The sequence below is a fragment of the Dasypus novemcinctus genome, chromosome 19 (assembly GCF_030445035.2).
Source record: "Dasypus novemcinctus isolate mDasNov1 chromosome 19, mDasNov1.1.hap2, whole genome shotgun sequence".
NCBI classification, from domain to species: Eukaryota; Metazoa; Chordata; class Mammalia; order Cingulata; family Dasypodidae; genus Dasypus; species Dasypus novemcinctus.
Genome location: NC_080691.1, coordinates 17,434,331 through 17,459,807, shown reverse-complemented (window position 1 = coordinate 17,459,807; position 25,477 = coordinate 17,434,331). Strand labels below are relative to the sequence as shown.

At 42.5% G+C, this 25,477-nt stretch overlaps 1 protein-coding gene across 3 annotated transcripts in view; it reads left to right on the top strand.

The window, feature by feature from the left end:
* Positions 1-681: 681 nt before the first annotated feature.
* ATP6V0A2 (ATPase H+ transporting V0 subunit a2) overlaps positions 682-25,477 on the top strand; it is a 46,431-nt gene continuing 21,635 nt past the window's right edge. Inside the window, exons 1-7 of one of the 3 annotated variants that reach the window (XM_058281260.2) lie at positions 682-921; positions 7,462-7,540; positions 11,372-11,469; positions 13,514-13,651; positions 14,409-14,497; positions 15,693-15,819; positions 23,613-23,695. In XM_058281260.2, coding sequence (XP_058137243.1) covers positions 805-921; positions 7,462-7,540; positions 11,372-11,469; positions 13,514-13,651; positions 14,409-14,497; positions 15,693-15,819; positions 23,613-23,695 — 731 coding nt within the window. In that variant the 5' untranslated portion in view covers positions 682-804. Of the gene's footprint in view, positions 922-1,092; positions 1,465-7,461; positions 7,541-11,371; positions 11,470-13,513; positions 13,652-14,408; positions 14,498-15,692; positions 15,820-23,612; positions 23,696-25,477 lie in introns of those variants that run through there. The other 2 variants (XM_058281261.2, XM_071209757.1) reach the window with 2 other exon arrangements.

The following is a 25,477-nucleotide window of genomic DNA, read 5'->3' as shown; positions in this document are numbered from 1 at the left end:
GCCGTGTGGGGCATTCTAGAAGGCAAGAGTGGCAGGTTACAGTTAGAGTTGTTGCGGCCTCGGACTCTGCTTGTTGGTCTGCAGAGGGTACAAGGGACCTGAGAGAAAAGCGAACGGCAGAAGCCAGAGGCAGAGACGGCGTATGAAGAACTCCGTTTATATGAAATGCCCAGAGTAGGCTAATCTATCGAGACTCAGTCGTTGAGGGGTTGCCCGGGACTGGGGGTGGGAAGGGGACTGACAGCATCTGAGCGGGAGGCACCTTTTGGAGTTGAGGGGAACCTTCTAAGATTGGACTACGAGGACGGCTGCACAACCGAGAAAAGTTACCAAAAAATCATAGACTTGTATAAGCAAAACGGGTGGATTTTATGGCATATAAACTGGAACTCAGAAAAACACAACTCTGAAACCCCGGCGAAAGGCCGCCGGCCCTGGGGTCCTGCCGGAGCGCGGGAAGCAGCGGCGGTCGCCCCCGGGTTTGCGCCGGTTGGCCGCGCCGCCGCGGCGCTCGGCCGGAACTCCGGGCGGCCATTGGTCGGCCGGCGGGGGGCGGGCACGCGGGGGGCGGAACCGGAACCGGCTGTGGCGGGGGGCGGGGCCTCGCTGGCGGCGGAGGCGGCGGCCGGAGCGGTGGCCGCGGTGGCAGGCGCTGGGCGGCCGGGCCGGGGGCGGTCGCTGCAGCCCGGAGCCCCATGGTGCGGGGCGGCGACGAGGCCGCAGGAAGAGCCCGAGGCCCGGGCTGCCCCGGCTGAGCGTGCGGGCCCGCCGCCGTCGCCCGTCGGGCCCTGCCGGGGGCCCGCCATGGGGTCCCTGTTCCGGAGCGAGACCATGTGCCTGGCGCAGCTCTTCCTGCAGTCAGGCACGGCCTACGAGTGCCTCAGCGCCCTGGGAGAGAAGGGCCTGGTCCAGTTCCGAGACGTGAGTGTCGCCCCGCGAGACCCCGGCCCGCCCCCGCTGACGGCCGGCGCCTGCCGGCCAAGCGCTTTCAGATCCTTGGGGAGGGGTGCGCCTCTTGTCCCCCTTCCCGGACGGGGAAGTTGTAGCCCACCCGCCAGAGTCCCGCAGACCCGGGACCCGAAGCCGGTGCCGCCCGACCTCCGGTCCGGGGCAGCTCTCCCCGGGGTAATTAGGAACGCCTCTGTGTAGCCCTCATCACCTCGGGGTTGTCGTCAACAAACGCTTCGGAGCTCCGACTCTGCGGGAGAACAAACCTGACAAGGCCTCTTGGAGTCTCTTTGGAACTTACGGGGATGGCCGGAGACGTATATTAAGCAAATGAACACATACACGAGTTGTTTTGCTATAAAGAACGTAAACCAGGTGGCGTGACGGTCACTCGGTGGAAGGTACATTTGAAGGGGTGGTCGAGGACCACTGAGGAGGTGGCTTGTCAGCTGAGACCTGAATAGAAAAGAGCCGGCCCTGGCAAGGTGGAGGGAACGAGCAGATCCTGAATTGGGAGTGAGTTTGGCGTAAGCTCCTTGCGCGAAGGGATTTTTGTTTGTTTTGTTTACTGGTGTGTGACGGTGTGCATCCCAGGGCCTGATAGGGAATTGGAGCCTGCTCAGTGTATAATGTTTGAATGGAAGCTGTTCTCCCAACGAGTAATAATAAATACTTGTTTATGTATTTGTTTACTTGTTTATGGACTGTAAAACCGGCAAGGGTAAGGACCGTGCCCGCCCTGTTCACTTCTGATTCCCCAGGGTTAGCCCAGCACCTGGCAGAGTAAGCATTTAGGCATTTGGTGAATGGAATGCCCAGCATGTTCCAGGCATTGTTTTGGGTGCTGGGGACTCAGTGGTGAGCAAGGCAGACAAAGTCACTGTGTTCATGGAGCTTGCATCTGGGAGGAAGATAAGCACACACTCTGATTATGAACTGTGTTTAATAATAAGTGCTATGAAGAAAAAGATCAGGGTGTGGAAGGAAGACTATTCAACAAGACCTAATACTTACTGATTGAATAGAAAGTCACTTCAGGTGAATGTTTCCTGGGCCACAACTTATCTCCTGGCGATAGACCTTGATTTCAAAAGGGAATACTACTCATGATCTGATGTCAGTGGTCCTTTGGTTGGCATCATAAGGTGATTGCAAGGTCACAGAGAAACTCCTGAGTGACAGGCGAAGCTACAGATCCTTCTGGTTCTTGGAGTCACTTGGGCACATGGTACCCACTTGCCTGGCAGGTGCTGTTGCTGAGCTGTGAGTAGCACCGAAAAGATTCAGGAAACAGTCCCAAATGAAGCAGGCTCCCTTATTTGTAACAAGTGCATTTGTTTAGTGTTTCTAGTACTCAAGCCTAGAGACTTATCACATTTAAATCTTAGGGTTGAACACTCTAATCTCCACAAAGATTTGGTTTCATTACATTAGGTAGTAGAGTATATTAGAGGTTCTTTTTGACTGAAAATCAGTGAGAGAAAATGAAAGAAACATTCTTGTTTTTCCAAAAGGAAAACAAAAGTAAAATGCTAAAATGACCTGTTCCTTGTGTGGTACTAGAGTTTACAATTCACATAAGTGTGTGTGTGTTTTCCTTTATATCGACTTAAGCAGCATGGATGCTGGTGCAGAAAGCTCCGTCACAACTCTGACACACTGAATGCAGTGTGTGATCACTGATAGTTTTTCTGGCATGCATAAACTGGATAACTTTCCCTTTCCTTTTACTAATGCTTCTAAGGGAAAGGGGACAGGGCAAGGATTTCCCTATTGACAGCCAATGAGAAGACCTGGAAAAGAAAGGTTATTAGACTAGCCAATAGGACTCAAGGAAGTGAACATTTATCTCACTTTAGAAATAGTCTGTGATCTAAGAACAATTTCCCCCCTTAGTCCCACTGGAGTGGGAAGATCAGTGGTATAACTTTATTAGTACAAGCAACACGTAGTTTGACTCTGCTGGGTTTTCTGAATTAGATGCTAATCTCAAAATGAACCTATGTTAAAATGTACTTTATATCATTAGCCTTGAATTGGGGCGGCTTTGCCTCCCTGAGAAGAAAACAAAACCAAAACTTTGTAAAAGAAATCATGCAACAGAAAAATCCAGTTTATATATATATATAAAATGGTAGGGGTGTCATGGATCAAATTCAGTCATATTTGTATCATTGCTACAAAATTTTCCCTTTTAATAAAGCTTTTACAATTTGTAAAACTGTAATGTCTAATTAGAGTTATATTGTTATCAAAAAAATTTTAAATGAGAATTTGTGTATCTGTAGAAAGCTTCTAATACACAGCTTCCTTTTAACAGTCTTAGTTCTATAGCGGTAGATTGTATCTGAGTCATTAGGAACTTGGAACTTGTTACTTAAGATTAAAATGATTTTTAGAAACAAATGAGAATGTGATAAATGAAGTGAAACTTGATTCTTTATCTTATGGCTAATTCTTAAAACCAAACAAGAACTGAGCCTCTGGGATGGCTGCTTTTCAGGTGCTTTGAGCAATTTCATGCCCAGTTGTCTAATTATGTTTTGAGTATGAACTCTGAACATCATAAAGATTACATTCTTGTCCTAAATATCTTCTTTTTTTTTTTATATTAACGTTTCGGGTTTTTTTTTTTTTTTTTTAAAGAAGCTTTGGATTACACAAATGTTACATCAAAAATATAGGGAAAAATATATAGGGAAATTGCATGTGCCCCATCCCTTCCCCCTCCCACACTGTCCCACATTAACAACATCTTTCATTAGTGTGGTACATTTGTTAAAATTGATGAACACATTATGAAGCATTGCTACTAACTATAGAATATAGTTTACACAATTGTCCTGCATGGCATTGCAATGACGGATACAGGCCATTATACATTTTTCAAAGCCTATAAAATCGTGCAGGGCAGTCTAAATATCTTTTAAATGGATGAATACTGCAATGGAAAAAAAATTACAGAAGTATTATATGTTCGTTGTGGGAAATTGGGAAAACATGAGGTACTAGCTTCCCTGATCCCAATACCTAGAAATAAACACTTTAAGCTTTTGATGAGACTGGCCAAACAGTATTTTTCTAATAATATTTTAAAATGTATCTATTTAAGTATTTTTATATAATTGCAATCATATTGAAAATATTACTTTTAATCTGTGTTCCACACAAATCATGATTACTTTCCTCACTTCATTAACTCCTCTTTTACAGTATTTTTTTATTTTTAATTTTTAAAATTATTATTTTTAAAAATATTTTTTCTCTCCCCTTCCCCGCCCCCCCCCAGTTGTCTGCTTTCTGTGTCCATTCACTGTGTGTTCTTCTGTGTTCGCTTGTATTCTTGTCAGCGGCACCCAGAATCTGTGTCTCTTTTTGTTGTGTCATCTTGCTGAGTTAGGTCTCTGTGTGTGTGGCTCCACTCCTGGGCAGGCTGTACTTTTTTCGCACTGGGCGGCTCTCCTTACGGGGCACACTCCTTGCACTTGGGGCTTCCCTATGCGGAGGACACCCCTGCGTGGCAGGGCACTCCTTGTGTGCATGAGCGCTGCGCATGGGCCAGCTCCACATGGGTTGAGGAGGCCCGGGGTTTGAACCGCGGGCCTCCCATGTGGTAGGCAGACGCCCTATCCATTGGGCCATATCCTCTTCCCTATAGTATTTTAGTTCAGTGGAGCACACAGTACAATGAAGCCTGTGCCCTCAACACTGGGCTGCAATATAAACTTATGGCTGTTTGTCTCCCCACATCCCTTCTGCACCAGATTATTTTGAAGCAAATCCCAGATGTATGCTTTCATTTGTAGATATTTTAATAAGTATCCTTAAGAGATAAGGACTCTTGTGGTAGGCGGTGGTGGTTTCTTGGACCTTACACCCAAAGCACCTGCAACAAAAGAAAAAGTAGATAAATGGGACCTCCTCAAAGTTAAACACTTTTGCATCTCACAGGACTTTGTCAGAAGGGTGAAAAGGCAGCTGACTCAATGGGAGAAAATATTTGGAAATCACATGTCCGATAAGGGTTTAATATTCATGATATATAAAGAGCTGTTACAACTCAATAATTAAATGATTAAAAAATGGTCAAAAGACTTGAATAGACATTTGTCCAAATAAGAAATACAAATGGCAAAAAAAAAACAACATGAAAAAATGTTAAACATTACTAATGATTAGGGAAATGCAGATCAAAACTACAGTGAGGGGAAGCGGACTTGGCCCAGTGGTTAGGGTGTCCATCTACCACATGGGAGGTCTGCGTTTCAAACCCTGGGCCTCCTTGACCCGTGTGCAGCTGGCCCACGCACAGTGCTGATGTGTGCAAGGAGTGCCCTGCCACGCAGGGGTGTCCCCTGTGTAGGGGAGCCCCACGCGCAAGGAGTGTGCCCTGTAAGGAGAGCTGCCCAGCGCGAAAGAAAGTTCAGCCTGCCCAGGAATGGTGCCGCACACATGGAGAACTGACACAACAAGATGATGCAACAAAAAGAAACACAGATTCCCGTGCCGCTGACAGCAACAGAAGCAGACAAAGAAGGAGATGCAGTAAATAGACACAGAGAACAGACAACCGGGGCGGGGGTGGGGGTGTGGGGGTAGGAAGAGAAATAAATAAATCTTTAAAAAAAACAAAAACAAACTACAGTGAGATGATATTTCACACCTATCAGAATGGCCACTATTAAAGACAGAGAACTACAAATGTTGGAGAGGATATGGAGAGATAGGAACACTTATTCACCATTGGTGGGAATGTAGAATGGTACAACCACTGTGGAGGACTATTTGGCAGTTCCTGAAGAAGCTGAATATAGATTTGCCATGTGACCCTGCAGTGCTGCTACTGGGTATATACCCAGAAGAACTGAGAGCAGTAACATAAACAGACAGTCTATATACCGATGTTCCTAGCGGCATTATTCATGATTGCCAAAAGTTGGAAACAACCCAGGTGTCCATCAACCAATGAATGGATAAACACACTGTGGTGTATTCACATGATGTAATATTATGCAGGCATGTGAAGAAATGAAGTAGTAAAGCATTTGACAACATGGATGAATCTGGAGGGCGAAGCAAGTCAGATGCAAAAGGACAAATACTGTATGATTGTGCTGATGTGAACTAAACATATTGTGTAAGATATTGTATGTTTCCATTTATATAAAATGTAAATATAAATCAATTTATAATAATGAAATTAGTAGTTATGTAGGACTGGGGAAGGCATGCTAAGGGGTATCGCGTTTTAGTTTTTGAAGTAATGAAATGGTTCTAAAACTTTTTGTGGTAATGAATGCATAACATTGTGAATACTAAAAGCCATTGATTATACACTACGGATAGAATGTATGGTGTGTGGATATATGTCAATAAAGCTGTTTAATAAATAAATAATTGTGCAAGAATAGCCAGAAATAGCAGCTTTGTACAGCAGGGAAAACAGAGATTGAGAGGTGAAGAATTTTTTTAGTTTGTTTATTATTATTATTATTGAAATAATGAAAATGCTCTAATAATGACTGAAGTATGAATGCACAACTGTGTGATTATACCAAAGGCCACTAATTGTGCACTTTGGATGAACCGTGTACTTTATTAATACTTATCAATAAAATGCATTTTTTTTTAAGAGATAAGGACTCTTAAAAATCAGCCATAATACCATGCTCATACCTAAAAAGTTTAAGTGATTTTCTTAATATGATTGAATTGCCTGGTCATTTAAAGCATACTTTTTAATAACTGCATAGTATTCAGTTGTGTGACTGGGTCATTTTTTTGTACAATTCTGTTGAGGTATAATTTACATATAAAATTCACTCATTGTAAGTGTCCAATTCAGTGATTTTTAGAAGATTTGCGGAGTTGTACAAGTGTCACCACAATCCAGTGGCCCATTTACAGTTTATCTCCATTGCATCTCCTCAGCCCCAGGCCACTGTGAATTGACTTTTGTCAGTAAATTTGTATTTTTTGAACATTTCATATAGAGGGAATCTTACAACATGTGATCTTTTGTGTCTGGTTTCTTTCACTTAGTATCGTGTTTTCAAGGTTTGTCCACAAGGTAGCCTGTGTCAAGACTTTTGCTTTTATGTCCAAGTAATATTCCATTGTCACTCCATATGCCATTCTTTCCTTAGCCAATTTTCCATCGTTGGATTTTTGTGTTTTTTTTTTTCCCATATATTAGAGGGAATAACCACTGTGATTGATGTTCTCCTGGGTAAATTCTTGTCTGTATCCATAATTTTTTTCTTAGGATAAGTTTCTTTGTGGGCTTTTGCTGGGCCAAAGGATACTTTTCAGGCTTTTTTGATAGTAGTTGCCAAATACTCTCCAGAAAAGTTGCTTTAGTTTATATGGCCAGTCAGTAGTATCTGAGAGTGTACTTACTCAAAGCCTTAATAATAAAATTTTAATTTTATTTTAAAAATTAGTTTTATTTTTAAAATCACTGTCAAAACACTAGACATTTTAAAGCACTTTTTTTTTTCATCCTTTTCTCAGCTCAACCAGTGTGTAAGTTCTTTCCAAAGAAAATTTGTTGGTGAGGTGAAGAGGTGTGAAGAGCTAGAACGAATATTGGGTAAGTTTATTTTCCATTTTAATCAGTTAAATAATCTTTTTTTGTACAGGCAAATCTTGGTTCATTTTAGAGAAATTAGAAAAAGTAGACAAGCAGAAAGTAAAAAAAAGAAATGGCCCACATTCTCACCCTTCAGAGGTAATCACTGAATTGCCATACTTTTTTACTCTACCTATAAAAGTTAGACTTTACATACGTACGGTTACATGTTATTTTGTTGATAGTTTTGTTTCTCACCTAACAATAGTTATTGTGGGAAGTGGATTTGGCGCAACTGATAGAGCATCCGCCTACCGTATGGGAGGTCCAGGGTTCAAACCCAGGGCCTCCTGACCTGTGTGGTGAGCTGGCCCGTGCGCAGTGCTGATGTGCGCAAAGAGTGCCATGCCACGCAGGGGTGAACCCCGCGCAGGGGAGCCTCATGCACAAGGAGTACATCCCACATGGAAAAAGTGCAGTGCCCCCAGGAGTGGTGCTGCACACATGGAGAGCTGATGCAGCAAGATGACACAACAAAAAGAGACACAGATTCCTGGTGCCACTGACAAGAATACAAGCAGATACAGAAGAACACACAGTGAATGGACACAGCAGACAGTGGGGTGGGGGAGGGGGAAAAGGGGGAGAGAGAAAAAAAAACAACAAAAAAAACAGTAGTTATTGTGAACATCTTTCCATGTGAGTAAACAGATTGATGCCTCATCATTTTTAATGGCTGAGTATTTCATTGTTTTGATGTGCTATGATTTATTTAATTAATCTCCTGTAGTTTATTAGAGCTTATAAACATCAGATGCACACTAACCTATTACTTAACTTAAAATTCTACTAAGGTACAAAGGAGGCAGGAAATGATAGACTGGTTGATAAAAATTGCTTTTTTTCTCAGGGCTTCGGTTGTGAATGTGTTACATCACTGGTTTCTGACCGTTAGCCACGCTCTGTACCCAACGTTGCTTCCATTATCTATAAGATCTTTAGTTCCTTAGCTGGAAATAGCCTTTAAGAAATAGGCTAAAATATTGGGTAAAAATGATCTCCAACAGTTGACTCAAGTGCAAAATTGGATTTTAGAAGGATGACCAGAAAAATCATGGGTGTGAAGGACTGGGAGAAGAATGTGACTTTTTGGAATACTTTATAATATAAAATTAATGCTAATAATCATTGGGGGTTTTCTACTTTTAATTAGGCATTTTTAAGGTTAGAAAACATGTAGCCATCTGAAATCTATTCCTTTTTGTATTGTTTGAGGTCTTAGTTATTTGTGTGGATTGTAGACATTAGTGTGTCATTTTCCTGTCCAATGACATATGTGAGTCATTGGACAGGTAGTGTTTTTAGAATGAGGTTTTTAAAGACAGGGCAAATGGAATAATGCAGTAGACATGTACAGGAGTTTTTATAGCTTCAACTGTTTCAAAAGGAACGTAGACTTAAAAAAGGAACCTCAAATAAATTTAGGTATATTATAAATAGGTTAAAATAATTTGCATCTTTTCACAGAAACTTTTTACCCTCAGTGTTTCCTTTGCTGTCTTGTTGGTGAGAGGTTGCATTTTCATTAATAAAATAAAATAAAAATAGGGAAGCAGATATGGCTCAAGCAATTGGGCTCCTGTCTACCATGTAGGAGGTCCAGGGTTCGATACCCAGGGCCTCCTGGTGAAGGTAGGCTGGCCCACGCAGCGAGTTGGCCCATGCGGAGAGCTGCCCCGCGCAGGTGCACCACCCTGTGCAGGTGTGCTGGCCAACGCGGAGAGCTGATGCAGCAAGATGACACAACAAAAAGAGACACAGAGGAGAAATAATAAGAGACTTAGCAGACCAGGGAGTTGAGGTGGTACAAGAGAATGATTGATGACTGCCTTTCTCCCACTCCAGAAGGTCCCAGGATCAGTTCCTGGAGCCGCCTAATGAGAATACAAGCAGACACAGAAGAACACACAATAAATGGACACAGAGAGCAGACAACAGGGTAGGGGTGGGGGGGGGGGGTGATAAATAAATAAATAAAATCTTAAAAAAATAACTAGTAACACTTGTCAGAAATATTGTCTGATAATGATTTTCCCAGACATTGTGACTTTGTTCCTAAAGCAAAGGATACTTTATAATTGAAAATATAAACTAAAGCAATTAAGTTAATCTTGTCTGGTTTATGTTTAGTTTCATGAGTAATGTTTTTAATATAAGTAGTGAGATGCTGTGCAGGCTGTTTTTAGTGAAAGCATCACAGCTACCTGGGGACTCTCAGGTGAGCCTGGGCTTCTGGCCCCCACCTCTCAGGGTGCTTTTTATCCTCTAGGTCATGGTTCTTTCTTTTTTTTTTAAATTTCTCTCCCCTTCCCGGACCCCCGCCCCACACACTGTCTGTTCTCTATGTGCATTTGCTGTGTTCTTCCGTGTCCGCTTATATTCTTGTCAGTGGCACCTGGAATCTGTGTCTTGTTTTGTTGGTATCATCTTGCTGCATCAGCTCTCCATGTGTGCGGCACCATTCCTGGGCAGGCTGCACTTTCTTTCGCGCTGAGCTGCTCTCCTTATGTGGCACACTCCTTGCGCGTGGGGCTCCCCTATGCGGGGGGACACCCCTGCGTGGCATGGCACTCCTTGCGCGCATCAGCACTGTGTGTGGGCCAGCTCGTCACATGGGTCAGGAGGACCTGGGTTTGAATCTTGGCCCTCCCATGTGGTAGGCAGATGCCTTGTCCTGTCAGGCCAAATCCACTTCCCTCGTGGTTCCCTTGATGGCTGCGTATGTCCTCCTCAGGGCGGTCTGCAAGGAGGCCTTGGTGCTGTCAGTTTGGTGGCTTTTATAGGTCTGTCATTTGGATTATTTCTGTATTTCCAAGTGTATTTTTTTTTAAGGTACTGGGAGCTGGGGATTGAACCTGGGACCTCATATGTGGGTAGCCAGTGCTCAACCACTGAGCCACATCGACTCCCCTGAGGTGGTTTTTTGGTTTGTTTTGCTTGCTGTTTGTTTTTGTTTTTTTTAGGAGGCACTGGGGACTGAACTCAGGGTCTCCGATGTGGGGAGCAGGTGCTCAACCCCTTGAGCCACATCTGCTCCCCCCAAGTGTATTCTTTTTTTTTTTTAATTTCTCTCCCCTCCCCCCCCAGTTGTCTGCTCTCTGTGTCCATTCACTGTGTGTTCTTCTGTTTCCGCTTGCATTCTTGTAAGGAGTACTGGGAATCTTGTCTCTTTTTGTTGTGTCATCTTGCTATGTCAGCTCTCCATGTGTGCAGTGCCATTCCTGAGCAGGCTGCACTTTTTTTGTGTGGGGCGGCTCTCCTTATGGGGGCACACCTCCTTGCATGTGGGGCTCCCCTACGCAAGGGACACCCCTTTGTGGCATGGCACTCCTTGCGCTCATCAGCACTGTGCACAGGCCAGCTCACCACATGGGTCAGGAGGCCGTGGGTTTGAACCCTGGACCTCCCATGTGGTAGGCGGATGCTCTATCAGTTGAGCCAAATCCACTTCCCAAATTCTTAACCTTCTGCTTTATTCTGTAGGTACAGAGGCAGCCATGACTTAAAAATTCTTTAGGGTTTTAGAAATGAAGAATATTTGGGAATCAGAAAATAGTTATCTAGATTATTATTTATTTTCTTGTTGCATGCTGGTCTCTGTAGGTAGTAGTATTTTTCAGATCTTTGGAAACAGCGTTTAAAAGTGACCTATCAGTCACTTGGAACACAAGAATTTTGTGCATTTAGACATTCATTTTTAGATGGCCTAAGAGAGGTTGGGATTTAAAATGTTCTGTTTGAAATTTATTTTATCGTTTATGTATCTCATTTGTTTAACTTTTATTCCCACAGCATTTTTAGTACAGGAAATTAATAAAGCTGATATTCCCCTTCCTGAGGGAGAGACCAGTCCTCCTGCTCCGCCTCTTAAACAAGTTTTAGAAATGCAGGTAACTTGGTTTAGGCCACTGATTTCAAGGATTGCTTACTTACTTATTTTATACCATCTCATGCTTTTCTGCCTTTCTTCTCAAAACTGTGGAATGAAATTAAAGAATAATATTATAACTACTCTCAATATTAGATTATCTGATAAATTTTAAGTGTAATTCAGTTTTCATTTACAGTATAAGATATGTTTTCCCTTTTCAAATGGTATTTTGCAGAGACTAATAGAATTAGTTCATTAAATCTGGTTCTTAGTCATGGAGTATGTCAGAAAGTTCATTCTGGGATTATCCATGCTTTAGCCTGCCTCTCCTAGTGCAGGTAATCAAGGGGTTCAGTCATATGCCCTGTACCGTACGCATTCCTTCCGAATTCATTCTGACTCTTTGCCTCTCTAATCCTCTGAAATTAGTATGAAGATGCTTGGCATTATAGGGAGGGAGCAAACAGAACTCCTTCACCTTAAGTGCAGTGTCTTGTGTGTTAGGAATACAGCTTTCCTCTTGTGAGGATGCTTATCTTTTTTTTTTTTTTTGAGGTATCAGGGATAACCTTGTACATGGAAAGCAGGCCCTCAACCACTGAGCTACACTTGCTTGCCTCCCTTATCTTTTTATTAATATCCACCCATGAATTATCCATTGAAGTTTCAGTCTAATCATTTTATAGTTCATCATACTGGGAAATAGACTAGAGTTGTCTTTTTTTTTTTTAAGGAGTTACTGGGATTGAACCCAGGACCTTGTACGTGTGAAGCAAGTGCTCAACTGCTGAGCTATATCTGCTCTGCGAGTTGTCTCTCTCTTAAAGCAATTATTAATTGTAATTAAGGCCATTCCATTGCTGGCTGCTCTGTTTTCTTATGTAGTAGGAAATCATTTAATATTTGGTAGATGAGTGGATTTTGGAGAGAATTATACAGTCAGATGAGTAGAAAGCAGTCAGCTGGCTTGGGCTGTTTGATGGGTTAGTGAATAATTCACATATGGTGAATAATGTTTATAGTTTTTATAAGGTAGAGCACAAGAGATGAACATAGTATGTTAAGGGAAACGGACTTTGGCCCAGTGGTTAGGGCGTCCGTCTACCATATGGGAGGTCCGCGGTTCAAACCCCGGGCCTCCTTGACCCGTGTGGAGCTGGCCATGCGCAGTGCTGATGCGCGCAAGGAGTGCCGTGCCACGCAAGGGTGTCCCCCGCGTGGGGGAGCCCCACGCGCAAGGAGTGTGCCCTTGAGAAAAGCCGCCCAGCATGAAAAGAAAGTGCAGCCTGCCCAGGAATGGCGCCGCCCACACTTCCCGTGCCGCTGAGGACAACAGAAGCGGACAAAGAAACAAGACGCAGCAAATAGACACCAAGAACAGACAACCAAGGGAGGGGGGGAATTAAATAAATAAATAAATCTTAAAAAAAAAAACATAGTATGTTAAGTGATTTGTTTGAATACAAGTTTTCATTGACTCGATTTTGTTTTACAAATGTCTTCTAGTGTTTAATACTTGAATATTGTTAAGGATGTTTATTAGTACTCTAGTATATAACTAATTATTAAAGAAGCATTGTTCTAAAGAATTTTTATGCCCCATTAATTGCGTAAGTGCATATGCATAGAAACCCTCTAGGAAAATATATGTTTAAAAAAAAAAGACTAAGAATTTTCTGGTTTGGAAATGAAAGGAAATGTAGACTTGAAAGTGTAAGACTCTTTGAAGTATGATAATAGATAAGCATTCAAAGGAAAAGTAAGGGGAATTATATGTCCTGAAATTAGAGGCCAGTCTTAAGGTACTTAGAGTATCATAGCATCTGGAATGTTTTATGGTATCATATGTGGTGTAAACTTCATAGGCATTACCGAAAGTCATAGGAAATAAAAGTGAGGGGCCCGTGAAATCTTTATATGCTTTCATATTCTTACCAAGTCACATAAATTCTGTTTTTTAAAACCTCCATTAATTTTGGTATATAGGATAAAGTTATTAGAATTACACTCAGAATTGAACCCCACTCTTTAGTAATCACTATTTTGTCACAATTTTGTTTTAGGAACAGTTGCAGAAACTCGAGGTTGAACTGAGAGAAGTCACCAAGAACAAGGAGAAACTGAGAAAAAACTTGCTGGAACTGATTGAGTACACACATATGCTTAGAGTGACAAAAACCTTTGTTAAACGCAATGTTGAGGTACTGAACAACACACAGGCGGAAGTATATTTATTTTAGAAAAATATTCCTGTAAGGTTGCAAGGTCTTGTTTTTAGTTCACTTAGATGTGTTGCTTTTTTAAGAGGTAAATTTAAATTGTAGCTTCATTTTTTCAGTTGGAGTAGATGACATTATAAACTCCGTATAGATATTTACCTTTAATGTTTTTAATGTGTTAGTTAGTTTTAGCAATAGCAATACTTTATATTTGTAAAATGCTTTTGTTTGTAGTTGAAAAAGATATTTTTTCTGATCCTGAGGAAAACTGAACAGTGGAAGATGAACTCTAAAATTTAGTTTTTCCAAATTGCTAAACGTTTAAGAATAAACTTAATAAATGTTAAGAATAAAAAAATCTGTAACTTACAGCATAGTGAATAGTTTATGGAGTGGTACTGTACTGAACTGAGCATAGCAGGGAAAGTGCCTCCCTTCTGAATTCAGTTTCAGTTGATATCTTGTTAACCTCTGAGAAAATTTATTCTGTCTTAGATTAAGGGTGATGACTTAAACTATTCTTTTATCTAAATGTCTTCAAGTAGCTTACAAACATGGGATGGGGAAATTACTTTTTTTATTTAGCAAAGCTGAGTTACATGTTTAAGTTATCTTGGGGCCTTGGCACCCAAATCTAAGTAGTTGGTTTTGATGCCCTGTGAACTTGTTTGGAAACATGACTGGGAAATGAAGTGTCACCTTTAATGAGACGCACTTGGTTTTATATGTCTCTTTGTAGTTTGAACCCACTTATGAAGAATTCCCTCCCTTAGAGAATGATACTTTGTTGGACTACAGCAGTATGCAGAGGCTGGGAGCAAAACTGGGGTAGGTGACAGCGGCCGGGGGCATCAAGCTTCGCTGCTCTTCTTGTAGAGGGAGGATGAGCACTGCACAGTGGATGGATAGGTGCCATCTTCAAGCCTACAATGGAGCGAAAGAAATGAATGTTTATTTAAGAAAACACTGCGTTCCTGTATTTGTTGAGCTGAATTACTCAGCTGTATTGGGTTTTTAGCTAAATGTGATGGAAATTTCTTCTTTGGTGTAGTGAGCTGGAAAGAAGGAACTTTTATGCCCTTTAGGGTTACTCCTTTAAGCCTGAAACAATTGGTCATTGACGCATCAAGTCCTGTTTTGTTTGGTGGAAATAGGAACTAAATTGAGTTGGGTAACGTATTTATTAATCGTACTTTGAGTCTCTTTCTACAGTTTATTGTCTCTGCTCACTTGAACTAATGGTAGCTTGTTTCCTCATGGTTTATTTATTTATTTTTTATTATGAGGAACTGGTGTTCCTCTGTTATTTAGCTGTAGGAATTCAATGACTTTCAGTTTGAGGAGGATATATTCCTCCAGAGAGAATTTGTTTTTGCATTTGTCAGGTAACCAAGAGAACTCTGCCAACCTTGAATCCTTTTACATTAATTTCCCAGCTCGGGTTTTTTGGTTAGTTTGTGTGTTTGTTTTTTGACTGTGAGTAGTGTGGTTTTAAGCCACAAACTTGAGTGAATTCTAGTTTGTGGTTACAAATTCTCAGGGAAGACTTTTCCCCTTCCATCCAGAATCAAAACTAAAATAAACAAGTTTATTTGTAGGCTCCTTTGCAAGGTGGAGTTTTTCTTGTCCAGCCTTTCGCTGAAGGGGTAGCCTGTGGAAGGGGCCTTAACTGTGGGGGTTCCGTTCTGTCTTCTCCCCTTGCTTAGCTCCTTCCTTGCTGCCTCTGGAACGCAAGACCTCAGGATCCCAGGGCACTGTAACACATCAGGACTGCTGCTAGGTCCTGTTTTTGAGGACTCCAATAATTTCTCTTAATTATAGGCTATACATGTAAAAGGATGTTTCAAAAATTTTTATCCAGGATTTTTAGGTATTCAGTAGTCGGAGGGCTTTCAATGTATCTCCATCATACTGCCAGAAACAGAAGTCTTCATCATTCTTTTTAATGACAAGTTGATAATGTTGTTTTCAATTGACTACGGGTTGTCTCTATTAACTGCAGATTGTCTCTTTTGTCCTGTAGATTTGTATCTGGCCTAATTAACCAAGGAAAAGTTGAAGCATTTGAGAAAATGTTGTGGAGGGTTTGCAAAGGGTACACTATTCTGACCTATGCAGAACTGGACGAACCCCTCGAAGATCCTGAAACAGTGAGTAGATGTCATGCTCACTTTTTAAACAATGACAGACTCACAGAAGAGTTGGAGGTATAGTACAAAGAACTGATACCCCAACATCCTCAGGTACTTTTTTTGTGCCTAGTTTCTAAAAACAAGGACCTTTTTCCTACATTATCACAATACAACCATCAAAATCAGGAAATTAACATAGATACATCACTACCATCTGATCCCCAGCTCCCATTCAGGTTTCACAGTTGTCTCAATGATGCCTTTAGCAAAAGGATCCAGTTTAGAATCACACATCAGATGTCCTTGTCATGTTTAACTTCTCAATCTTTCCTTGGCTTTCAAGACTGGGACAGGTTTGAAAATCACATGCCAGTTTTTTTGGTAGCTTGTCACTCAGTTTGGGTTGTGTGCTGTTTCCTCCTAGTAGATGCAGGTTATGATCTTTGGCAGGAGCATCACTGAAGTGATGCTGTGCTCTTCTCACCACACCTGACCAGGTGAGCCTGATTCCAGTTGGTCTCTTCCTGGTCATGTTCACTTTGATCACTTGATTCAAGGTATTTGGCTTCTCCAATGTCAAGTTATACCGTTTTTTTCATAATTAATAAATATTTTGGAGGAAGTGCTTTCCAACTATGTAAATACCCTAATCCCCACCAGATTTTCAATTTGTTCATTTTCTTTGAAAATTCAATGTGTTATATATTCTGTTATTCTCATCTTTTTTTTTTTTTTTTTAAAGATTTATTTATTTATTTAATCCCCCCCCCCCCCCCCCGGTTGTCTGTTCTTGGTGTCTATTTGCTGCGTCTTGTTTCTTTGTCCGCTTCTGTTGTCGTCAGCGGCACGGGAAGTGTGGGCGGCGCGGCGCCATTCCTGGGCAGGCTGCACTTTCTTTTCACGCTGGGCGGCTCTCCTCACGGGCGCACTCCTTGCACGTGGGGCTCCCCCACGCGGGGGACACCCTTGCGTGGCAAGGCACTCCTTGCGCGCATCAGCACTGCGCATGGCCAGCTCCACACGGGTCAAGGAGGCCCGGGGTTTGAACCGCGGACCTCCCATGTGGTAGACGGACGCCCTAACCACTGGGCCAAAGTCCGTTTCCCTGTTTTTTGTTTTGTTTTGAGGAGGTACTGGGGATTAAACCCAGGACCTTGTAAATGGGCAGCATATGCTCAACTACTTGAGTGACATCCTCTTCCTCATCATTTATTCATTCATTCATTCATTCATTTGAGGTACTGGGGCTGGGGTTTGAACCTGGAACCTTGTATGTGGGAAGGTGGCGCTCAGCCACTGAGCCACATCAGCTCCCCTGAGTTGTTTTTTCCATTGGTTTGCTTGTTGTTTGTTTTTCTGTTTTTAGGAGGCACCAGGAACCGAACCTGGGACTTCCCATGTGGGAACCAGGCTCTCAACTGCTTGAGCCATATTAGCTCCCTGCATCATGTATTTTTGATTCTAAAATTCTAGATTGGCCAGTTGGAGCTTGTTCAGGCTGGCTTTTGTAACCTTTTTACATGTTCCCTTCAGTTTTTGAACACTTTCTTGCTTTCTTGCACAATGAGATGTTCCAGATTCATTTTGTAATGTTTCTCACACAGCTCTGGAATCAGCTGTTTCTCCAGGTAGCCTGGTTCTTTTTAGTAGGAAATGGTACTTAGAAGCCAAGATGTGGTCATGGAGTGTATGTGGTTATTGAATTGTTGCTGCTCCTGGGTCTCTCCATGGATAGCTCTAGGAGACACACATACACACACACTCTCTCACAACTTTGTTTTTTCTATACTTATGTGTATATATACTGAAAACTGAATTCACATCCAATTCCAGTCTAACACCACAGGATTCATTTTAAATTTTTCCATTTCTCTGTTTCTAACTCCTTTTATTGATGGTAAGAACCTTGGCTCCCATTGTTCTTAATATATTTCCTTATTCTATCAGTTCTCCTGGTTATAGTTTCCCATCAGTCTCTCGTTCCTGCTGCTACTTCCTTCTCCATGCGTGGAGTGCTGAGTTCCCCATTCTAGGGGGCACCCTGCCTGGACGCCTTCTTTATCCCTCACTGCCCGGCTCCTGCCTGGACGCCCTCCTCTCCCTGCTTTCCTCCAACCTTTCATGTTGGGCCCCCCTCATTCCACTGGACTCTGACCCTTTGCCCTGGCTGCCCCCCTTCAGGGATGGCCTCCTCGCCTTGCCTGGACCCTGACGCTCTGTTCTGGGCTGCTGTTGCTCTTTCCCTCTTTCCCTCTGGCCACCCCACTTACACACCTGACGGCTTAGGGCTGAATTGTGCAGGAGGAGAAGCAGTGGGGCAGGGGAGGGAAGGAGTTAGAATCACCTCTTCAAATATCTGCGCCTTTTAGACTTCACAGTAAAAATAATTATATCCCTCTAAATGAGGATGAACTGATCTACCAAAGGAAGAAAAGGACTTAAGGCATCTTAATTTTGAGAAAAGTATTTGCATTTAGTTTTTCTAGATTTGCCTCAGGAATTCTGGCTGCAAGAATAATATATCCCATAATGGTTTTGACATGTAAGTGTCAAAACCTAATCAGTTAAGATTTTCTTTAACCATATGCCTGTAATATTTTTACTTTTCTGTGACTCTTGCAACTGCCAGGAGCAGTCTTGTCCTTGAGTTGTGACTATTATGACTTCTCTGGGTAAAGCTGAAGTTTAAGAATATTGAAGTAGCATTTTGAATTTTTTCCTTCTTAAGAGAAAATACCAGTCATTCTTATGCAGAGCATTTATTCAAGTTTAAAACAACTTTTTTTCCCATAAAATTTATAAGCTGTGCTGTGCTAAACTTTTACAAGATATGAAAAAGGGTGTTATACATCATGAAGACATAGAGAAATGGATAAGGATTTGTATATCTTGAAAATAAAGATTTTCCTCATGACTACAAGGAGATAGATACTCATTGTAGAATACTGGGGGATATGTAGAAAACATGTATACAGAAATATGTCACCTGTAATCCTTCACTCAGAGAGTGCTACTCCTCACATCTCAGTGTATATTCTTCTTGTTAAGGAGATGGGATGGCTATTTTATTTGATAACTTTAACTTGGGTTCTGGGATTTGTTCATAATGTTCATAGTGCTAGGTTTAGTGCCTTTTGGGTTGAACGCCTGACCCCTTAAAGTCATTACAGCCTTAGAGCACCTGCTAGCCATTTTCTATTTGTCGGTGTTGTTTCCAGATGCCAGCCACTCTCTCTTTGCTAGACTCCTAAGCTAGACTCAGGCACCTTCACCTGGTTCTGTGGTTTGTATTTTTTTGTGTTATATACGGACCCTATTCCATCTTACACCTTAGGTGGTTGTATCCTTGACACAGTACTACTTTTTAAACTGTTATGGAGTCTGTAAGGTCAAGTTTCTTATAAATGCCATTTATTTTTTCCCTTAATATGATCTAAAAGTAAGTTATTTTAAAATCATTTCTCCTTGCAGAAAAGTTGCCAGGAGAGAACAAAGAACTCTACATCCCCTTCACCCAAATTTCCCAATTGTTAACATTTTATCACACGTACTCTTGTCCTCCCTCTCTCTCTACACATAGATACCCATTTTCATTAGACTTTTCCTAAACCTTTTGAGAGCAAACCACAGATATGGACCCATTATCCATAAATTATTCCAGTGTATCTGTTTCCCCAAAACAAGGGCACCCTTTTACATAAACACCATATAACCCTTCCAGATGAGAAAATCAGCAAGAGAACAATGCTGTCTACTCTAAACACGCCATTCACATTTCCCAACAGTGCCCCTCCACCTTTTTAAATAAAATTTATTCCACCCTACCCCTCGTTGTTTTGTGGTTGCTCTCTGTGTCTGCTCATCTTCTCTTTAGGAGGCACCGGGAACCAAACTTGGAACCTCCCATGTGGAAGAGAGGTGCTCAATCACTTGAGCCACCACAGCTCTCTGGTTTGTTGTGTTTCTCATTGTCTTCCCTCTTTGTGTCTCTTTTGTTACGTCATCTTGTTGTGTTGGCTTGCTGCGCCTGCCTGCCACACCAGCTCGTCTTCTCCAGGAAGTGCTGGGAACCGAACGCAGGACCTCCCATGTGGTTTGTGGAAGCCCAATTGCTTGAGCCACATCCATTTCCCCCAACAATGTCTCTTTTTTCCTTTTTGGCCCAAGATTCTATCTGGGAATGTGCGTGGCATTTATATCAGGCATTGCTTTCTAGGATGCCCCTCATTCTGGGCCCGGGTGGTGTTCCTCACAACCAGCCTGAGAACATGCATTCTTGCAGGAACACCACTGGAATGACACTTTACTCCTCTAGCCCCTCACCCTAGGAGGCACCTTCGTTTCACCATTTTACCCTCTGTAGTTGAATAGGATTTTGTGAGGAGGTATCTCAAGATTATGCCAGTGTCCCATTCCTCATCAGATCTCTACCCGCCAGCCTCAGCATCCATTGACAATACTTTTTCAGATTGTTATCCTCTGTTGTGTTTGCCAAATGATGATTCTCTACTTCTGTCATTTCTTCTAAATTTATTATCATTTGACATCGGTAGAGCCTTCCCTTCTCTTCATTTATTCATCCATCCATTCATTCATTCATATATAGCAGCATGGACTGTGGATTCCTATTTGATTTAATGGCTTTAAATCTGTTACTATCATTTATTTGATGCCAAAATTGTCCCCAGTTTGTCTAGTGGGAGTCTCTTTATGCAGGTTCTTGTGTTTTTTCATATCTTCATCATTGATTGAGCATTCTCTTACTTTCTGGTACCACAAGATGCTCTACTTTCCTCTTGTACTTTTCTTGCTTTATCTCTAGAATGGGTTATTCCTCCAAGGATCCTGGTTCCTTTTAGTTGAATATTGTTTTAGTTTCCTAGGCTGCTCAAGCAAATACCATGAAATGGGTTGGCTTAAACAATGAGAATTTATTAGCTTGTGGTTTTGAGGCTAGAAAAATGTCCAAATGAAGGTATCATCAAGGCAATTCTTTCCCCCCAAGACTTTGGCATTCTGGGGCTGCCTGCTGGAGGTCTTTGGTCCTCAGCTTGTCACATGGCAAGGCACATGGTATCTCCTGGTCTTTTCCTTCTCTTCTGGATTCTGTTTCAGCTTCTTCATGTGGCTTTCTCTGTCTGAATTTCATTCTTTTATAAAGGACTCCAGTAATAGGATTAAGACCCTTTGAGGTAGGCCACACCATTCTCATCAAAAGATCCTACCTAGAATAGGTTCACACCCACAGGAATGGATTCCATTTAAGAACATGTCTTTCTGGGGTACATATGGATTCAATTTAAGAACATATCTTTCTAGGATACATACAGCTTCAGTCAACCCCAGGGACTGTGTTCAGAAGCCAAGATCAGGGTGCTGACGGGCTCATCGCATCTTCCAGTGTCATTGCATCTAGGCCTCTCAACAGAGCTGAAGGACGCATATATCTAATAACCCATACTCACATCTCTGCACATAGATGTGTGTGTGCACGTACACACCCATGTATCTGTCTGTGCATATGTGGTATAAAACCATGCATTCAAACTATAACCTCCAATTCTAATCATTCTTTCTAGACTTCCCTTTTACCATGTTTTTAACTCTCTTTTCTAACAGTGAGAAATATGGCTCCCATTATCTATCCTCAGTGTATTTAGTTAATTGTTTAATTTATTTATTTATTCAGTGTAACCATTCTCCCAACCACATCAGCCATTTTCTCTGTCCACCATCTCCATGACCTCCCCCTCTTGCTGCCCTATGTCCTCATTTGCTGGGCCCACCTGCCGGAACTTCTCTGTCCCATTCTGTTTCCATGTCCCCAGTGCCTTGGGGCTCAATTCTTGGACTGCTTCTCCACCCTTAGGGAATAAATACTCCCCAGAGTATACGTCTCCCAGATGTTTATCTCTAGCTTTGACGTCTCCCCTGAATACCAGACTTTTGTGTCTAACCATCTACTTTATATCTTCTTTTGAATGTCTGAAAGACAATTCCAACTAATACCTGAATTCTTTAATTTTTCCCCTAAACCTGCCCTTCCAGACCTGCCCATCTCAGTAATTGGCAAATCTTTCTAATTGCTCAGGTCAAAACCTTGATGTCATCCTTGACTATTTTTCTCACCCCTTGTGCCTGATCCATCAGCAGAGCTGTTGACACTGTCTTCTCAGGACAGAGAGGATCTCACCCTTCTCTTCAGTGACACCTCCACCATCCTGGTCCAGAACCATCAGCACACACCCAGCTCCTCTCTGGTCTGTTCTCTTCATCGCAGCCTGAATGATCTCTTTAAAACTTAGGCCAGCTCATTTCACTCTCCCACTTAAAACCTTTCCAGTGGCTTCCCGGCCTACCTAGAAGAAAGCCCAAACCTTACAGTGGGCTGACCTTTGTCACATCTCTGACCTTACCTTTTATTTATTTATTTATTTTTTAAAGATTTATTTATTTAATTCCCCCCCTCCCCTGGTTGTCTGTTCTTGGTGTCTATTTGCTGCGTCTTGTTTCTTTGTCCGCTTCTGTTGCCGTCAGCGGCACGGGAAGTGTGGGCGGCGCCATTCCTGGGCAGGCTGCTCTTTCTTTTCACGCTGGGCGGCTTTCCTCACGGGCGCACTCCTTGCGCGTGGGGCTCCCCCACGCGGGGGACACCCTTGCGTGGCAGGGCACTCCTTCCGCACATCAGCGCTGCGCATGGCCAGCTCCACACGGGTCAAGGAGGCCCGGGGTTTGAACCGCGGACCTCCCATATGGTAGACGGACGCCCTAACCACTGGGCCAAAGTCCGTTTCCCTGACCTTACCTTTTAACTACTCTTACTAACCCTGTCCACTCCTCTTCAGCCTTGCTGACCTTCTTGCTTTTCTTGAACATGCATCTGCATGAGCTTTTCCTTTTATGTGAAGGCGCTTCCCCAGTATCCACATGCTTGCTACCTCTACCCTTTCATTTTTTTTTTAAAGATTTATTTATTTCTCTCCCCTTCCCCCACTCCCCGCCCCCTGCCCCAGTTGTCTGTTCTCTGTGTCTACCTGCTGCATGCTCTTCTTTTTGTCTGCTTTCTGCTGTTGTCAGCGGCACGGGAATCTGTGTCTCCCCTCGCTGCATCATCCCGCCACATCAACTCTCCCGTGTGTGCGGCACCATTCCTGGGCAGGCTGAACCCTCTTTCACGCTGGGTGGCTCTCCCCACGGGGCACACTCCCTGTGCGTGGGGCCTCCCCATGCGGGGGGCACCCCTGCGTGACAGGGCACTCCCTGTGTGTACCAGCACTGCATATGGGCCAGCTCCACACAGGTCAGGGAGTCCCAGGGTTTGAACTGTGAACCTCCCATGTAGTAGATGGATGCCCCATCCACTGAGCCAAGTCCTCTTCCCCCCTCTTTCATTTCTTTAGGCTCAAATGTCACCTGCTTACTGAGACCTTCCCTGCCCTCCCTATTATTAAATGCAACACCCAACCCTCTCCCATCATAGTCTTCCCTTCCAGCATTATCTTTTTTCGTTACATTTCCCTCCTTCTGGCATATTCTGCATTTCATTTGCTTGTCTCTGTCACTGCCAACTTGAATATAATCCTCTTCCTCTTCCTCCAGGTTAAGGATTTTGTCTTGTTCCTCACCTAGAACAATACAGCACCTAGAACAGTGTCTGACACACAGGCCGACAACCTGTTCAGATTTATTTGTTGAACATGTGTGATGATTTGTTGAATGAGTGAATGAACTAACTCTTTGACAGTGTTTGAGCTGCCAGAGTTCTAGATATTATCCATACCAAAGTAACAGTGTCCTTATTTGTTCTTTAGGGTGAAGTCATAAAATGGTATGTATTTTTAATATCCTTTTGGGGAGAGCAGATTGGCCACAAGGTTAAGAAGATATGTGATTGGTAAGGAAAAGAAATGTTTCATATCATTTATTTATCTTCAGTAATTTCATAGTTCTCCTGAAATGGCCCTCTGTATTTGAAGAGAAATATAGCAGACTACTAATTTTTTTAATATGATTTCTTTGCTATAAGTTCTTTTTTTTTTTTTTTTAAAGATTTATTTTTTATTTATTTCTCTCTCCCCGCCCCCCGTTTGTCTGCTCTCCGTGTCCATTCGCTCTGTGTTCTTCTGTGACCGCTTCTATCCTTATCAGTGGCACCGGGAATGTGTGTCTCTTTTTGTTGCATCATCTCGTTGTGTCATCTCTCCGTGTGTGCGGTGCCATTCTTGGGCAGACTGCACTTTCTTTCATGCTGGGTGGCTCTCCTTACAGTGCGCACTCCTTGCGTGTGGGGCTCCCCTATGCGGGGGACAGCCCTGCGTGGCACAGCGCTCCTTGCACGCATCAGCACAGCATGTGGGCCAGGTCCACACGGGTCAAGGAGGCCCGGGGTTTGAACCACGGACCTCCCGTGTGGTAGACGGACGCCCTATCCATTGGGCCAAGTCTGCTTCCCTGCTATAAGTTCTTAAAAACCTAATTTACCATCTCTTGCCAGTGCCTTATTTAAAATAATTTCAAAGTAGGGACCATGTTAATTATGTTCCCAGATTTTTCCCTCCTTGGGAATCAGCATTTTAAGATTCATTGAAGAAGGAAAAGCTTTATTATTTGTTGCTGTTAGTTAGGGTATGCTTACCTGTTTTCACTGGGCATATATTTCATCTTTTGCCAAGCATTTGGCAGATTTCTTATTTGTACCACCCTGAAGGGGCTATGGCCGGTGGTAAAGAGTGTGGCCTCTGGAGTGAGGCGCCGGATTCAGAGCCTTGTCTAGCCACGCATACTTGCATATTGCACAGGTGACTAAGCCTAGATTTCTTCATTATTAATGATGAAATAATATTCCTTATTAGAGTAATTGGGATAATAATTCCTTTCTCATGGGGTGAGACGATAATAGTAGAATGCCTGAGCAGAGACTAAGCCATCAGTAAATGTTGAGTAGTGCTGCAATAAGAATCTGTTTGGGACAGAACCAAAAGAACCCCCTTTAATTTTCATATACTCATGAAAATTACAGAAAGCCTTGTTTCTTGCAGGGTGGGGTGAGGCTTGGGTATTATCTTTGCCTCAGTGTTTACCAAAGCTTGGTACTCAATCACTGGTGGTGTGGGAGGTAATTTAGGGGTTATATGGATGAACCTTTTGTGATTTTAACTGGTTATTAGGCCTTTACCAGCACACCATTGTATGTATTTATCTGTTTGTTGTTTTCTCTCTAGAATGTAAATTCATGATGGCAAGATTGTCTTGTTTACTGCTGTATCGTTATTACCTAGAGCAGTATCTGCATGTAGTATGCACTCAATAAATACTTGGTTATTGAATGAGTTGAGAGTCTGTAAAGAGGAGTGACTTAACATTTTCATTTTCTTTGAAAGAATGCATCACATAGCTCTTCCAGAGGACTCATTAATAGATATCTATTTATTTTAGAATAAACGAGAAAAACTGTAACAGCACAACAACCTCATGATTCTATAGATATCATTGATTAGGATAAGGCTAGGGTAAATATTTAACATTTAATATCAGGTCTTACAGAAGAATATTAAGGAGGATATTAAAATATCAAGGTGGCATGGGAATCTTCGCAGCTTGGGGGACATGGCTCTACATTCCCTAGCATATTCTGGGTGTCATGCTGCCCCTTGAGAAAGTATTTGCCCCGGGAAGT